This window comes from Etheostoma cragini, chromosome 15 (genome assembly GCF_013103735.1).
Source record: "Etheostoma cragini isolate CJK2018 chromosome 15, CSU_Ecrag_1.0, whole genome shotgun sequence".
Lineage (NCBI taxonomy): Eukaryota > Metazoa > Chordata > Actinopteri > Perciformes > Percidae > Etheostoma > Etheostoma cragini.
This window is the reverse complement of record NC_048421.1, coordinates 10,434,185-10,450,150: the sequence shown is the minus strand read 5'-3', so window position 1 is coordinate 10,450,150 and position 15,966 is coordinate 10,434,185. Positions and strand designations below refer to the sequence as shown.

At 41.7% G+C, this 15,966-nt stretch overlaps 1 protein-coding gene across 11 annotated transcripts in view; it reads left to right on the top strand.

The window, feature by feature from the left end:
• LOC117957858 (BAH and coiled-coil domain-containing protein 1) overlaps nucleotides 1-12,770 on the top strand; it is a 63,816-nt gene extending 51,046 nt beyond the window's left edge. For 5 of the 11 annotated variants that reach the window (XM_034893937.1, XM_034893932.1, XM_034893930.1 and 2 more), the window contains 15 exons: nucleotides 141-255; nucleotides 551-782; nucleotides 920-1,114; nucleotides 2,222-2,395; nucleotides 2,530-2,813; nucleotides 3,961-4,041; nucleotides 4,523-4,652; nucleotides 4,756-4,870; nucleotides 5,449-5,524; nucleotides 7,536-7,644; nucleotides 7,783-7,902; nucleotides 8,007-8,168; nucleotides 8,936-10,173; nucleotides 10,311-10,547; nucleotides 10,661-12,770. In XM_034893937.1, the coding sequence (XP_034749828.1) occupies nucleotides 141-255; nucleotides 551-782; nucleotides 920-1,114; nucleotides 2,222-2,395; nucleotides 2,530-2,813; nucleotides 3,961-4,041; nucleotides 4,523-4,652; nucleotides 4,756-4,870; nucleotides 5,449-5,524; nucleotides 7,536-7,644; nucleotides 7,783-7,902; nucleotides 8,007-8,168; nucleotides 8,936-10,173; nucleotides 10,311-10,547; nucleotides 10,661-10,870 (3,478 nt within the window). In that variant the 3' untranslated portion in view covers nucleotides 10,871-12,770. Of the gene's footprint in view, nucleotides 1-140; nucleotides 256-547; nucleotides 783-919; nucleotides 1,115-2,221; nucleotides 2,396-2,529; nucleotides 2,814-3,960; nucleotides 4,042-4,522; nucleotides 4,653-4,755; nucleotides 4,871-5,448; nucleotides 5,525-7,535; nucleotides 7,645-7,782; nucleotides 7,903-8,006; nucleotides 8,169-8,935; nucleotides 10,174-10,310; nucleotides 10,548-10,660 lie in introns of all 11 variants that reach the window. The other 6 variants (XM_034893939.1, XM_034893938.1, XM_034893934.1 and 3 more) reach the window with 2 other exon arrangements.
• The last annotated feature ends 3,196 nt before the right edge of the window (nucleotides 12,771-15,966 follow it).

Sequence of the window (15,966 nt, the reverse complement as noted above, 5' to 3'; positions counted from 1 at the left end):
GAACGAGAAAGGAGACTTATTAGATCCTTCAGAAAGGTGACTCAACTCTGGATTACCCTGTGATGTCCTACCCCATCTTTTTCTTTCCAACCACTGCCATTCTTCTCTAATGAATGCCTCTCTCTTGTTTTGACTGGCAGGTCGATGGGGGCGGGGCTTGCCTTGTCGCCTGAGGACCTAGGAGGGAGCGGTGACAGCCAGAGAAAGAAGAAGAGGCTGTCCAGTCGAGGCTTTGAGCGACTCAGCAGCACACAGGTCAGGGTCCCCTTGTCCTCCTCCCATTGTCCTCTATGCAACTTGAAACGAAAGAGGCCACTCTTTGTTTTTCGGCATTTGATATATTCCTTTGTTGCACACTATTTCTAATTAGGTGCTACCCTCAGGAGTCAAATCCTCTGCTCTTCTAATACATTTTTCATTTGGGCTTCTACTGTTCCTTTTTCTTCTCTGTGTGTGAGCAAACGAGACTACTCTCCCTTTGACGTTCTGAAGCTTTGCGGCTGCTGTGACCGTTAGTGTAACCGGCTCTCTCATCTCTCTGTTGCAGCAGATAAAAGCACAGGGCTGCAGAAAAAGCAGTCTTCACAGCATGCTCAGCTCCAAGCTGGCCGGTGATATGACTCAGCTCAAACAGAAAGCCCAGGATAAAAAAATTGTCTCTGGGATGGGCTCCAGGGACAAGGAGGTTTTGCCCTGCAACTCCAACCCCAAGCATGGACACAGAAGCCAGGGCACAAGCAAAGCTGACGCCAGGCGAGAGTCCGGGGGACAAAGTGACACAGGTAGATAAAGGCAATCACAGTATTTATTGTGCCACATGCTGTTTTGTTTTAATAAGCACAGTGTTGTGCTTTTACTTTCACACTCTTAAATCCCATTGTTAACCTAGATTGGTGATTGGTTTTGAAAACTTTCTTAGCAGCCAGTGTGGACAGTGGCCCCCATGAGAGCTGGACTGGACTGATGCGCCGTGGGCGTAAAAAGGGCTCCACCACCCAGACACAGGGCTCCTCCCATCTGAGCCAGCCCAGAGCGAGGGTGCTCCGTGGCCAGAGGCAGGAGGCAATGGAGGAGGGAGAGAGCTCCCCTGCAGAGAGTGACTCCTCTGATCAAGGTGAGGCAGTGACCACTGAGAGCTTGTTATAAAACACAGCCATGGGTAATGAATCTGGCCACAACAACCAAATATGGCCCGGTGGTAAACATGTTTCTCTCACAGTAAGAAAGACGTGGGTGTGATTCCTGGTCTTACCCCCTTTCTGGTTGCATGTTTTCCTGTGTTCACGCTGTTGATTTCTGGGTTATCTCCCTCAGTCCTACAAAGACAGACAAGTGAGTTAGGGACATCTTTCATGTCAAGGGTATTTTTGGTTGATAGAAAGACTGTAAACATTTACCCTTAAAGAAATAAAATTCCTCTAGAGAAAACAAATGAAGAAGGGCTGCAGTACATAAAGCACATTTGACAAGTTAAAAAACCTGACGTAATGTCATTCACGCATTTAATCAGGAATGCTCTTTTTTTCTTCTTTTTTTAAATAAATCAATAGTTTTTGGGCTTTTATTGCCTTTATTGGATTGGACAGATTAAGACAGATTAAGGAAAGGGGGGGATGACATGCAGCAAAGGGCCACAGGTTGGAATTGAACCCCAGGCCGCTGTAGAAAGAACTAAGGTGAGCTACCAGGGCTTCTCTTAATCAGGTAACTTGCTAGGTCCAGAGTGCCTTTTGTTAAATCACTTTAAAAGCAATAAGACGTGAGTAAATGGGTGTTGATAAATGTAACGGACAGGGGTGTGCATGGACATTCGACACCTGAGTGATCGGCCTCGTTGCATGGTCTGGGCTCGATGTACAGCCACAGCTGTGGACACTTGCCTTTGAGAGTCTTTGACAGCCCTGGAGACTATCAGACTGGGTCAAAGAGCGGCTTGAGAAAGTGCAGTGACAAACACACACAAACTCACTCCTACACTCCCTTGCACATTAGCTCTGTGACATGTGTGTTCACACCAGGAAATACCACCGAGGCAAAGCACTTCATACATCATTTCTATGAACAGTTAAGCTATTTACTTAAATGCTAATGAAGTGCCTGTAAAATGATGGACAGCAAGTTAAATAACTCCACCGGCTGGTAATGACTTAAAGAGGTGGAATTGCCATGTAAGTTAATATAGTAGCATCAACATCTCAATGTTGTATTGTTTGTCCATTAGACGTTGAAGAAGAGGAAGGCAGTTATGATACTGATGAAGGTCAAGACTACAGAACCCAACCCCGCAGAGACGTCACCTCCAGCTCCTCCGTGACCGGTCCAAGTCCCTCGTCTGTTGTAAAACTGGAGGCCAATCAGAAAGCTAGGAACAAAAAACAGAGACAGGAGCTTTATGGTAAGATTGTCCTTTGAAACTGATTCATAAGTCAACAAAGCTGCACCACATCTTAATGGGAAGCATCTGTTTTGTGTTTCTCCTCCTGGCTAGTTAGCTCGGTCTAAATCTGTTTCTCTAATTATACCGCACAGGCTCCCAGAGTCTGTCTGGAGCAGAAGGTGAGGTCAAAGTAAGGAAGAAGGCCCCCTGTAGGCATGACTTGGCCACTGCAGTTAAAAACCGCCATGAAGGTCACCGGCCCGAAGGGGTTAGAAGGCCATGTGGACCCAGGTCTAAGGAGCCTCGGTGGGGCAGCCTTGGGACCAGAGGAAACCGCTACAGGAGAAGCATGGGACTGGCCACCTTCCCAACCACCAGTGAGAGGCTAAAGAGGGCGACCCGCAAGAGCACCATTTTAAGAGGGGCAATCAATAAGGTTAGCAGAAAGTATTTTGAAATATATCATATAAATGTTCCTGTTAATAATGCATACCCTCAAATGACAAACTGGGACCATAACCAGAGTGCTTGTTATTCAGTGGTGCTCATAAGCTTAGGAACCCATGCTAAAGTTTTAAATTACTGATTAAATTAAGAATAAAAAAATAATCTTTTGGAAATTGATGTTAATGCCTTAAAATAAGGAAAAATCCTACATTTAAGGACACCAATTTTCTTTGTGAATGAATAATGTATCATATTTAAATAATTGTTCTTTCTTAAAATACCGGTGGCATAAGTACACACACCCCTATGTTAAATTCCCATAGAGCTAGGAACATTTTTATTTTTAAAGACCAGCATTTCATGGATCCAGGATACTATGCATCCTTATAAATTTCCCTTGGCCCTTGGAATTAAAATAGCCCCATATCATCACACACCCCTCACCATACCTAGAGATCGGCATGGGGTACTTCCAAAAAAAAATCTCTCAATGTAAACCAAACCAGCTATTAGTCTAACTGAAATTAAACATTACACGTTACATTATATAATTAAGCGGACACTTTTATCGAAATCAACTTAGACTTGCTATATATGTCACAGGACACCCCTCTGGAGCAACTAGGGGTTAAGTGTTTTGCTCAGGGACACATCGGTTGATGTATCGCAGTGGGAATTGAACGCAGACATCCCACACCAAAGGCATGTGTTATATCCACTGTGCCTATGGTGAAGGCTATGTGATGATGGCGGGCTATTTTAATTTCAAAGGCCAAGGGAACTTTATCAGAATGCATAGTATCCTGAAGCCTCACAATAACTGGCCTTTAAAAATAAAAATCTGCCTGCCTCTATGGAATTTAACATAGAGGTGTGTGTACGTATAACCCATGCATTTTAATTAAGAACATGTATTTATGTACGATACATTATTCATTCTAAGAGAAATTTGGTGTTCTTACTTTTTTTTATTTTTTGCTAATCTTTTTAATTAAGGCATTAAGATCAATTTCCAAAAGATTAGTTTTTTATTCCTCTTTTTAGTCAACCTAAGCATAGGTTCTTTAACTTATGAGCAGCACTGTATGTCACACCATCACCGCTCATTTTGTCCATCTTCATGTCAACTTTAACAGAGGAGAGGTTGCTGGACAGTTGGGGCCCCATCTTCGCAGAGTGAGGACGGCAGCAGGGGACGAAGGAGCAAGGACCAGCAGGTACTAGACACAGTCAATACAAAAAGCCTTCTGTCCTCACTCCAAGCAAATACAAACCGTCAAAAAGAATCCAGTTCTACAAAAATGTCTTAACACATTCACAATTCAGCTGATGTCTTACTGTCCTCGATTTCTCACCCTGAGGACCGTTACTGTAGAACTATTAAAAGTACTTAGCAATTGCACATAGCCCGACCTCCTGCTGAGTAATCTTAGTGGAGGAGAGGATGGGAGAGGAAATGTGGGAAGGGGGCTGGGGGGGCTGTGCGGCTCACACCTTCTGCTTTGACAGAGTGAAAAAATGGCTACTGATAGGAGATAGTACAGGCACTGTGAAGTTCCCTGTGGTTAATTGCTACTTTGAGTTGCATGCTAAACAATTTCTTCTTTCTTCGATCACACTTTATATCGACACTTTAAAAAAAAAATCCATCCCTGCATTTATTTATTATTCTGTGCATCCTTCTGTTATATTTTACAGCCAAAGGGACGTGCAGTGAGTCGGCTGCTGGAGAGCTTTGCGGCCGATGAGGGCTTTGAGATGGACGGCAGCAGCTTCTCAGAAGAGGAGGAGGAAAGGAGCCACTCATACAGCAACAAAAGCCATGAAGGTCAGCGATCACACTGGATGTCTTGACACAGTCTTTTAAGGAGCAGATAGTTTCAGGGATGTTGTGGAATACTAAATGTGACATTTGCTTTTTCCTTATGCAGTCCCAAACTGTGTACTGACAAAAGAGCTATTAACTGATGGACTAAAGGTGCTGATCTCCAAGGAGGATGAGCTTCTGTATGCTGCCAGGGTCCACACATTGGAGCTCCCAGACATGTAAGCACACATGCAGCGGTTCAAATGATCAATCAGAGACTATTTCAATTTACATACGGTATGTCATTCAAATACCTCAATCAGATTCTTTTTATTTATTAGGGAGGTAATTAAGGTTGAAATTGAACAAAGGACTTAGATTACTTCAGTCTGCACATGTGCTAAACCTTACACAACGTGGCATTTCTATGCAGAAACTGAGACATGGCTAGAAGTAGTGGGAAATTAAATGAATAAATTATACTTGAGGCCAACACATACTTCCAGACAACACACTATAAAAAACCTTATGTATGCAAGGTTTATTGGGGTTGGCATCTTTAGGATTATAAAAAGAGCAATTCAACATGACAGGGCTAGAAGTTATCTTAAGTATCTAAGTTTTTGTCTCTTTTTATATCTCTTCATGTCTTTCCTCGTTACCTTACAAACCCCACATCGTCCCATACCTAACTCTTTGTATAAATACAACTACAACAGCAGAGTGGGAGTAACATATAACATGGGAGTCAGGCAAGCATGAAACAAGGATCTGAAATTGTCTTTTTTTCTCTCTCTCTTTTGTCCTTTTTCTCTAGCTTTAGTGTTGTTATCTATGGTGAAAGAGGAAACCGACCAAGAATCTATTCATTGGAACAGCTGATACAGGAAGCTGTAAGTTCACCCCGCCGCACTAAACACTCTTTGTTAGAGTAAGAATTGTTACTTTTTTGGTCTTTTGGGTAATTTATTTCGTTTGGATCTATTCGCATTTTGGAGTGTAAATGGAAGATGACGTGAACTTTACATCCCTACTGCTGCCAAGGTAACAGAGTTGTTTTAAGGGCTCAGATCAATCAAGACACAACAGCGTATGAAGGGAAGCTAGCTAATGATGACCTGGAATGACTTAAAAAGTGCAGGGCTATCCAGCTATCACAAGACATTTCTATACTTCTCAATAAAATTGTTCACCTCTTTAATTTTTTCAGTTGCACTTGGGCTGGTTACAATCTTTCTTTTATCTTAACCACAAGATTGTTGGGATTTGTAATTCTCACTCATGTTAATTACAAGTTACGTAAGTCATCCATGTAATGAGACATAATTACACATTGTAGAAACCTCAGCACATTCTTGGATGGTGTTCATTTGCATTTAGGTAACATGCTTTCTGGTGTACTTTGCATCCAGAATAGAGTTTTAGTGTTGCAGCATCCTCTCAGTAAAAACTAAATCTAAGGTCACCTACTGCAGCAGGTGACCTTAGATTTTGTTTTTACTGAGAGGATGGTGGTTTGCACCAGCTGGGCCACCAGCAAAGCCGTCAATAGCCACATCTTGTCCAACTATGGACATGCCAAACAGGGGCAAAGGACATTGTGTTTGTCCAAACAGGATGGCCCTGGAAAAGTTGAGCAGAGTTTAACTGGCATGATTGTGCCTTTGATTAATGGATTTTGATGCCATTTTTATAGGTGAAAGTAGAAGTTGCCAAGAGAGTATGATAACCATGCTGTGACCTTATTTAAAATGGTTTTGTCACCATATTTAATCTAAGGTTATGAGTGATGTATCTTGTTGTGATATTGTGTGAGGGAGAGTTATCAAAACTCAGCACAAACACATAGACTGAACATAGGCTACTTTAATGTCCTGTTTATGTTCAAGTGCATCATACAGATGTGAGTGGTTTGCTCCTTTAAAGAATAAATAAATAAATAAAATAATAGGCATACATATTCACTTAAAGTCATGAGGAATCATTCACCTTAATGTTTTCAGTTAAAGCAGGCTAAAAAAAAAATTTGAGATTAATACATCAAAGCTGCACAGGATCTAAATACCTCTTCAACCTAACTTACTTTGTATTTTTGTACAGTATTTGTTTTGTATCTGTTGGTTTAGGTATAAATTCAAGAACATTTAAAAGAAGTCTCACATGTTACCTTTGTTTACAGTATATTACCCTATTGGCCAAGCATTACTGTAGCATTTAACTGCCATGAGATCAGGGTTCACCTGGTGCTTGTTCTGCAGTGGAAGATCGCACATATTTTGCTCTGTTTATCATCTGACCATTTGTCTCCTCCTTTGCTCATCCATGTAAGCTCGCTCATACTGATTCTCTTAACAGTAACTTTAATCTTATTTGAACACTCCTCATATAAAAGCTTGTCCTAATTATGCCATACTTATACTTTCTTGTCTTTCAATTAGTCCCAAAGCCATTTATTTGACACCAATACCCCTATTTTCACCATGCTCCTGCTCCCTCCCACATGCACACACACACACCCACATCCACACCTCATCAGTCAAAGGGTCCCTTGCCATGGCAACAGTAAATGAAAGCAACCTGAAAGAGCCCCAAGTGAGTGGCGGATGCTGGGGCTGCCTGCATTGTTGGAGGGAGGATCTGGCAACCTGCAATCACAAGCCCTCTATTCAGGCCCTCTTTAGTATTACTCAGCAAGTCAGGATTTACTGCATCATGGCTTCCGTTCTTTTCAGCCCTGACTGGCACATTGGCATGAGATAAGTGCTGCTTGGAAACGTGGCACAGTGGCTTCCCATGCACAATGCTCTATGGCTGTCACAAATGTGTGCGTGTGTTTGTGTGTCTGTGCGTCCGTGCGTGCGCAGTCTGTAATGAATCTTAATTATGTTTTGGTCTGGCCTTCAGGTCCTGGATGTACGGCCAAAGTCAGAGACTATGCTCACTGAAGGAACCAGGGTGTGTGCTTACTGGAGCGAGCGTTCACGCTGCTTATACCCAGGCTATGTTCGCAGAGGTGAGACATCATCTTCTTCTATATCTGTTTTCCATTGTTTCATCTGTATCTTCAAGTGTATATTTAGTTTTATGAACATGATTTTTATGCATTTGCAAATTTTCCTACTCACCTGAAAAAGTGCATTTCTGTCTCTAGCATGTGGTCCATCTGATGAAGGGAAGCAAGTAGGTGTGATGGTCGAGTTTGATGATGGAGACCGAGGGAAAATTTCTCTCCCAAACATCCGCCTCCTGCCTCCAGGATACCAGATTCAATGTGGGTGTCGCCTATCTGTGTAACTGGGAATTTTCCCTTTCATGCTGCACTGTGTGGTCTACCTGTAAATAAATGCTAATAATTACCTGCCTATTGTCTTTTAGGTGGAGAGTCATCTCCTGCCTTGCTGATACCCAGCAAGACAACAGCCAAGAGAAGTTCTAGTCTGGAGCAGGCCCCCCTCAGTGACAGACCTTATGAAAGATTCAACATTATCAATACTTTAACCAACAGTCAAACTCTAACTGTTAACAAGAGAAGACCAGGTGAGAATAAACCTCCTGAAACACTTAATTTACTGTAAATAACAGAGAAAATGTAAAGTTATGAAAAACGCATTGTTTCCTGTGTTACAGTAACACACGCATTACATTTATCTGCTTATCTCAACAAATCATTAGAGCTACATGAAATGGAAATTTTCCAAATGTCTTGTGTCATTTTATTTAAAAATGTATACCATATTTCAAAACCTTGGGTTATTGACTAGAATTCCAAATACATTTCTGTGGGTTTGTACACTGCTCAACTATGCAATCCAACACAATAGCCTTGAAAAAGATCTTATGCTATGTTTGAAGTGAAGTTTATAATGTTCAGTGTATGTTCATGTCCAGAGACATGTCTAGTTTAGCTTTGGGGATTTTGTGGCTATGTTTGGTTATTGTTTGTGTTTTTTGGACAAACACTTATTTCTAATGTGATGGATTGGGGGTGAAAAAAATTACTATAGAGTTAAAATAACAAATCATTAACATAATGTCCACATTAACTGACCAGCAGAAGCAACAATAGCACTTATCGTGGAGCTATTGTGCTGGACTGCATTAGATTAAACAAATTACATTAAACATTAAATAAGGTACTCCGTGTACAGTATGTACACTACCGGTCAAACGTTTCGGGTCACTTACACATTTCCATTCCACTCCACTCCACTGATCTTTAATGCAAAATCTACATTATCTATCATCAAAATCATTTTTCACCATTTGCGATATATTGCTAAAACATTACATTTTGTTTATTCTAGGGAGACCAAAGGGTTCTGGGAAAAAACAAAAGCAGCAACAGCAGGCTGAGAATGCAAATAAAAATCCTTCACCGTTCCTGGGGTGGCCTTTGTTGGGCAACACTAGGAAAAGGACGTCTGACAATCTATTTCAGCTCAATGGGACATCCAGGAAGGCCTTAAGAGGGACTGAGGATGACCGGATCCCCTTGCCTAGGACCCAGCCACTGGCCTCCACCCCAGCCAAAGGTCTCTTCAGCAGCAGCTCCTTTGAGGTGGACTCGTTTAGCAGCATTGCAAATGGCTACTCCTCGTTCTGTACTTCGTCTACCGGGTCAAATCCAGGTTTATCTCTTGGCCCCAGAAGTGGGCCATATGGCCAGAGACGCAGACAAGATGAGCTTGTTGTGCCAAAGAGCAGGAAGTTGGGACAAGAGTTCTTAGTCAAGTTAGATCATGAAGGAGTGACCTCCCCCAAGACAAAAAACAGCAAGGCTCTGCTGTTAAGAGGTGGATCTTCCAGTGTGAGTGGGATGCCCAGGACAGAGGCCTACTCTCACCCAGTCCTGCTGGTGAAAGACAACAAAGAGGGCGGTGCATCCAAGGTAGAACTTCTCCTTAAAGGAACCACACCCCAAAGAAAGCCCTCCTATTCTCTGCGTCTGGATGATTATGGCGACCCGGGCTTCAGCTCCCACAGAGAGTGTCACAGCTCCTACTCTGATCTTGATGATGAAGAGGAAGAGAGGAGGAGGGCTTCACTGGGTGCATCCTCAGGAGGGCTAAGGACGGCTGGCCGCTTCTTGTCTCGTCTCTCCGTCTCTTCTTCGTCATCTGGTTCTTCAAGCTCATCTTCTTCAGGCTCACTCTCCAGTTCCAGTCTGTGCTCCTCGGACAATGATTCCTCCTACAGCTCAGAGGACGAGGACAGTTCTACACTGATGCTTCAGAGTTGTCTGTCTTCCCACCGGAGGCTCCTGCAACCCTCTGAACCCTCAACTTCTTCAAGACCACATCAGCACTCCTTTGTGGCCAAAGCTTTGGCTGTTTCCAATGCCAAAGGAGCCCCCCCTGACCACGTATCCAACAGCAAGTCCCTGAAGAGGAAAGAATGCTCCAGTTCCACCTCTAAACCAGCTAAGGATTTCATGAAGAAACCTAGGATGCTTCCAGATGATTCCTCATTTATTCCAAGGCCCAAGATGTCTGCATTTCTTGCAGGACGACAGATGTGGAGGTGGTCAGGAAACCCTACACAGGTGAGAAAAGTCTATGTTTCTACTGCATCAATTTAGCAAATGTTTGTCCTTTTTTCATAATATCAGTTCAGTTAGACTAGAATACTAACTAGAATTATTAGCAAACAAGATTGGACAAAGTGTCTGGTTTTCCGCAGCGGCGAGGTCTAAAAGGCAAGGCCAGGAAGCTTTTTTATAAGGCCATTGTGCGAGGCAGAGACACAGTGAGAGTGGGAGATTGTGCTGTGTTCCTCTCAGCTGGACGCCCTAACCTTCCATACGTAGGTCGAATTGAAAACCTCTGGGAATCCTGGACCTCCAGCATGGTGGTCAAAGTCAAGTGGTTCTACCACCCTGAAGAGACCAAGCTTGGCAAGAGGCATCGAGATGGCAAGGTGAGCCGTGATGGAGGTCACAATTTTATGGAGACTGTCATTTGTAACATTGGTACTTTGGAATGACATTTTTTCTTTGTTTTTTTTTGCAACGTACTCTATTCCCTATCCAGCATGCCCTGTACCAATCGTGTCATGAGGATGAGAATGACGTCCAGACAATCTCTCATAAGTGCCAGGTGGTGAGCAGGGAGGAGTATGAGTGTCTGACTCGCAATCAGAAGCCGAACAGTACCTCCCCTGACCTCTACTACCTGGCTGGGACGTATGACCCCACCACTGGTCAATTGGTCACTACTGAAGGGGTTTCCATCCTGTGCTGAACCTCCATGAGGACACTACTGAAGGACTCCTTGGGAGGAATGATAAAAGTCCAACTACAAGACCCTCCAGCCTGGGAAGACAACAAGTATTCTTTGGGTACGCAAAAAGCCATGGATAAAATGTCAGCACCAAAGCAGGGCTATCTGAGGTTACACACTGGAGTCCATTGGCATCTGGTTGATCCTTTCAAGAAGACTAGAGGAAGGGTGGGTTTTCCTGGGTATCACAAAAGTCAATAAGTGGTGTTCATTGTCTATCTAATCTCTTTTTAATGGGTCCATGTGATAAATGGTTTTAGGACTCATACTTCCAGCTCTTATCATATGTCACCAAAGGTGAGCAGATTGTGCATTTGACTGGGTATCAAGTACCACAAGGCTGAATAGTCTCTGCGGACCAATTCTTTAAAGGTAGCCTTACCTAAGGGAATGGAAACAAAAGTGAGGCATGGGGCTCTCCCTAGACCTTTTCATTCCAGGGAAGTTGAAAACATGTAAAGGATGTAAAGTTGATGTCTGTAAATATTTTAGAATTTTTCCCAATCAAGCCATACACTTCAGTACCTCTTGCCTGTCTTAACTGTTCAGGTGTATATTGTACAGGTCAATTATTGTATTGTTGTCGGTTGTCTATATGTACATAAAAGCTATTTTATATAGGAGTTTATTGTATATATGAAATGTATCTTTCCATGTTTGCAATTGATTTATTTTTATATGGGTCTAGAATACATTACGTCATTTTTCCTTTGCTTTGGGAAGTCAAGATTGGAGATGTTAGTGTTGCACTGCATATGCCCTGCTGAGACAGACAGAGACAGACAGAGCACAAACAAAGACAGAAGGATTTAGTCTATAACAGGACAAGACTCACTTTCTGAGAGAGGGTGGGTCATTCTGTTTTAAAAAAATAGGTCAACGTGGATTCTTTTGTAAAAGTGTTCTATTATTTTGCATTTTTGTTATCCTATTTTAAAAACTTCTTTTTATTTATGTACCTCTTAGTTGGTCCTCATCATAAGGCAGATCCCACTGGACTGCAATCACGGGTCAAAAATGATTTAAGATCAATGATACGAGCATAACATTTTGACACAATATTTGTGTGTGATTAGTGTCCTGGCATCACTATAATCATGTCCACACAAATCAATTTAGAACAAGACTGGGTCTTTTGATGAAAATGTGTTAAATGAATGCATAGTTCTGCACATTATGACCTAAAAATACCAAAGTGTCTTTTAATATCTTTATTTAAATTTAACATGTCAAGCACCTGGACTGAACTCAGATCAGAAATCACTGGTAACTTATAGAATGCGTGTCCTCCACTATGTGCTTTTATATTGGCTTTGCAGTGTGACAATGGTTTCTTGCATACGCGCCTGCAGCTTTTTAGTGCAGTCGTATGCAGCAAAAAGGCCACCTGGAAGTGTGATTATTAAAGGTCAAGGTACTGACAAAGTAAGATGAGTACTGGCAGTTTGTGGAAATATTTCTGTTTAAGTTTCATCAGCCATCTGTGTCTATTTTGTACAGTACACGCACATACTCAATGCTAACTGTGAAGGACAATCAGATTCACAAAGCAATGGACATAGAGTAGAATCACTCAACCTGAAAATTACTTACGTTTATTTAATTTGTGCCAAGTACATTTTGTCTATTTTTTGTCTTGTTTGATATGCAATCCTGAGTATTCTTGTTTCACAAAGTTTTATTTTGCCAACCATTTATTTATTGTCACTGTTGCTGTTTGTTCATGCCAAGAGCGCTTTATGAGAATGTGACTTTTTTTTTTTTTTTCTTGGTGTGATGTCGCATTTGCATTTCTTAAATAAAACTGGTCATGTAGAGGCCATCTAGTGAAAAGAAATAAAGCAACACTGGATTCTTCTCATCCGCAAACTTCTGTGAATTAATTCTTGATTAATTATTCTGCTTGTGTTCTCTTCATCTCACTGAACTTGCCATTTCCCATCAACACATTAATCGTAAGCCATTTTGTAATGACCACTGAAAGACATAATGCATTTAACTTTCTGGGACAGACAGACACAATTATACCAAAGATACACTGTTTTAACCTGGAAAACCAGAGTTCTAGCAAGAGCACAATTTGAATTTGCTCAGCGAGTTACTCTGGCATCGAGTAATGCTGCTCAGTAACTATATATACCCTTGTAGCCAAGCTGCACCAATAACATTGGTGTATCTGATGTAGGTGGGCCAGAGACGAGATAAACAGACATAGACGGTTTAGTCTACCAGTTAGCTCTGCTGGCAAGCGAATGGGGCTCTGGATGTGTGTGTTGTTTTAATTGGTCAACGTGTTATCCAGTTGTGTGCAGTGAGATTCAAATGCACCCTTGGTGCAGCCCCTCAAGAAGGGCAACTCTCATTAATCGATGCCAGAGCCTTTATCTTTCGGATTTGGGTCTGGATTTTCAGACTAACCTTGTGCCAGTGCAATAGTAAATGTGTCTAACAGGTCAATATATTGGTGTTTTAAAAGGAAGTCAAAAAACAATAGAAGTGCACAAGTTTAACTACAGAAATGGAGTAACTTGTTCCGACAGAGCACTCAAGTTCTACATTTCATCAGCTGATCAGAATAATTTGACTAAACCAATTACCAGGGAGACATGTCAAAAAGGAGTAGAAAAAAACCTGCACTCATTCCTTTGATTAGTTGTGCTGCCGTTGCTGCTACTGGTTATACTGTTTATTTTTACTTAAATCACATAGCTGATTTCTCCCTTAACCATCCCCCACCTTCCACCTGTTTTAGTTTGTTATTACTACATGTGGTGATGGCAGGTCTTCCCTTGTTGTGCGTTATGTACATCTCATCTCATTTACTGTATTTGTATGTGCTATGCTCTTCATATCCCGGAGGGAGTTTAAATGTGCTCCCCCTACAATTTTGAGGCTACTTAGATTCAATAGAAAAAAAATGAATGGATTCATTTTGAAAAAAAAGTCTGCCAAATTCTTTTATTTGTTGCAATAAATCCTTTGATGTAAGTACCTCTGGCTGAACTAAGTTTATGTGAGCACTGAGTTCCTTGGTAAATAGAGACAAATCTGTCCCAGCATCAAATAAAGCCTACTGGGTTTAGCTGCCAAGCACTGTAAATAAGATGTTGACTGATTCAGAGATAGATGTGGATTTTTGTGATTCATGAGAAAGTGCATTTGCCTATTTTCTTTTTAAATGAATTGGTTCATTGGTGGTGTGTCTGTGGGGTGCTAGAAAACCACGAGACGCATGAGAACCAGAAGCTAACGAAAAGTACAATAATTGTCTCAAGCCCTTTAAAAAGTCTGTAAGCACTGAGTGTGTTAATGTTTTCAAGAAGTGTAATTTTCTGCATTTCTGCTGCATTTTTTAGAAATCAATTTGTGGTATAGGACAAACAATTTTTATAGATGATATATAAATAAATACCATAACAAAAAATTAAAGATTTGATTCATGTGAAATGTTTGTTTCTTATCTAAATCAAGTGATTTATATGCACACATAATTATTTTGCATATCTGAAATAAAGGATAGACGTAAAGGAGAGCACTCTCTAGTGGAAGAAAAAGCACACTACATCACACGTAATGAACTGGGAGACTGAAAACCCATTGTTTTCCTAGTTGTCTCAAAGACACAGTGTATCAGGCATTTTTAGTCTACAATAGTGCAAAAAATGCCAGCAGCAATATGAAACCTCCATCCAGTGCCTGGGGTAGCAGGTATATGCCACTATCACACAACATCATCCTTAACCTACAGCATCTGTCCATTTGTATACATGCTCTACAGCTTTGACAAAGCCAGTCTGTAACCTGAATATGTAAAGTAACCACTGACTAGGCCTGAAGGAGACACTATACGGGTCAGTGATCTTTCTCTGCATGCCCAAAGGGTCTTTTTGTCCTGCATGAATCCCGAGTGCCGCCGCCCATCCCCCTAATGCCCAGACAGGTTCTAATGGGCACATCAGTCATCTCCAACAGCAGCCCAGTGAGCACAAACAGCTCTGTTTACCCACCACAACCTTTTGCGTTGACTATGGCCACTGCCCCGTGTCTGAGCCATGGTCCTTCCTGTATCATCAGCATGGGGATAGGAACAACTCTCCTCACCACTGGAGCTTATGATGGGGTTAAGAGTGGTTGTGTGGGGGTCTTAAGGTTTTATTTATGTTTTTAGAAGGTTTTGCTTCATTACTCCTCTGTGTTTAGAGGTAAAAAGTAAAGATAATATTCATCAGGAAAATCAAGGTACTTGTGATATTTTGGAAAACAACACTGAGTTAAGCCAACCAAACATGCTATATCCGTGGGAAAGATAAGGTCACTAAAACCAGTAAATGCACCAACGTTTTCTATTGCTTTCCTCATTTGGACCACATTTTAAGGTCTTTAACCTGGATTCTGTAACCTCTCACTCGACAGAGTGGTATGTCTTACTTTCCAGTGCCTATCTGTTTCGTCTCGTTCAGCATCCAGACTGTGTTGCTCATTGTCAACAGGAGGAATGCTTTCCTGCACAAATATCTACACCTCGTAAATGTCTCGCCCTCTGTGCGACCCTGTCTGGCCTCTGACTGAGGGGGTTGAACAGGGGACAGAGAGCCTAGTGTGTGTGTTTGTGTGTGTGTGTGTGTGTGTGTGTGTCTGTCTGTCTGTCTGTCTGTGTGTCTGTGTGTGTGTCAGCAGGGTTGAGGTAAGGTACTGGGTCTTAACAAGGTGCTGTGAGAAGAGAGGAGGACAAACAGATCATTCAGATGCTGACTGCTTCTTCTTGAAGGGCACTAAAGCCCTGATAATTTGTTTTTGAGAATATTCATAATGGAGCCGTTACAGCCACTGTAGAATAACATCAACCGTACCATATGCAGAAGTAAAACAGAAGCTTTCCAGCAATTCCTCTAATTAGTGAAGCAAAAGTGCAGGCTAGGCTTGAAAAAACATCTTTGATGTCAACACTTCGATTTATATAAATATTGAAGATTGGGACTTTTAAATGAGAGAATATGGTTGTGTGGTGTACACTAAAAGTGTAAATGCAAAAAGGAAAATTACAGGCATGTTTGAAA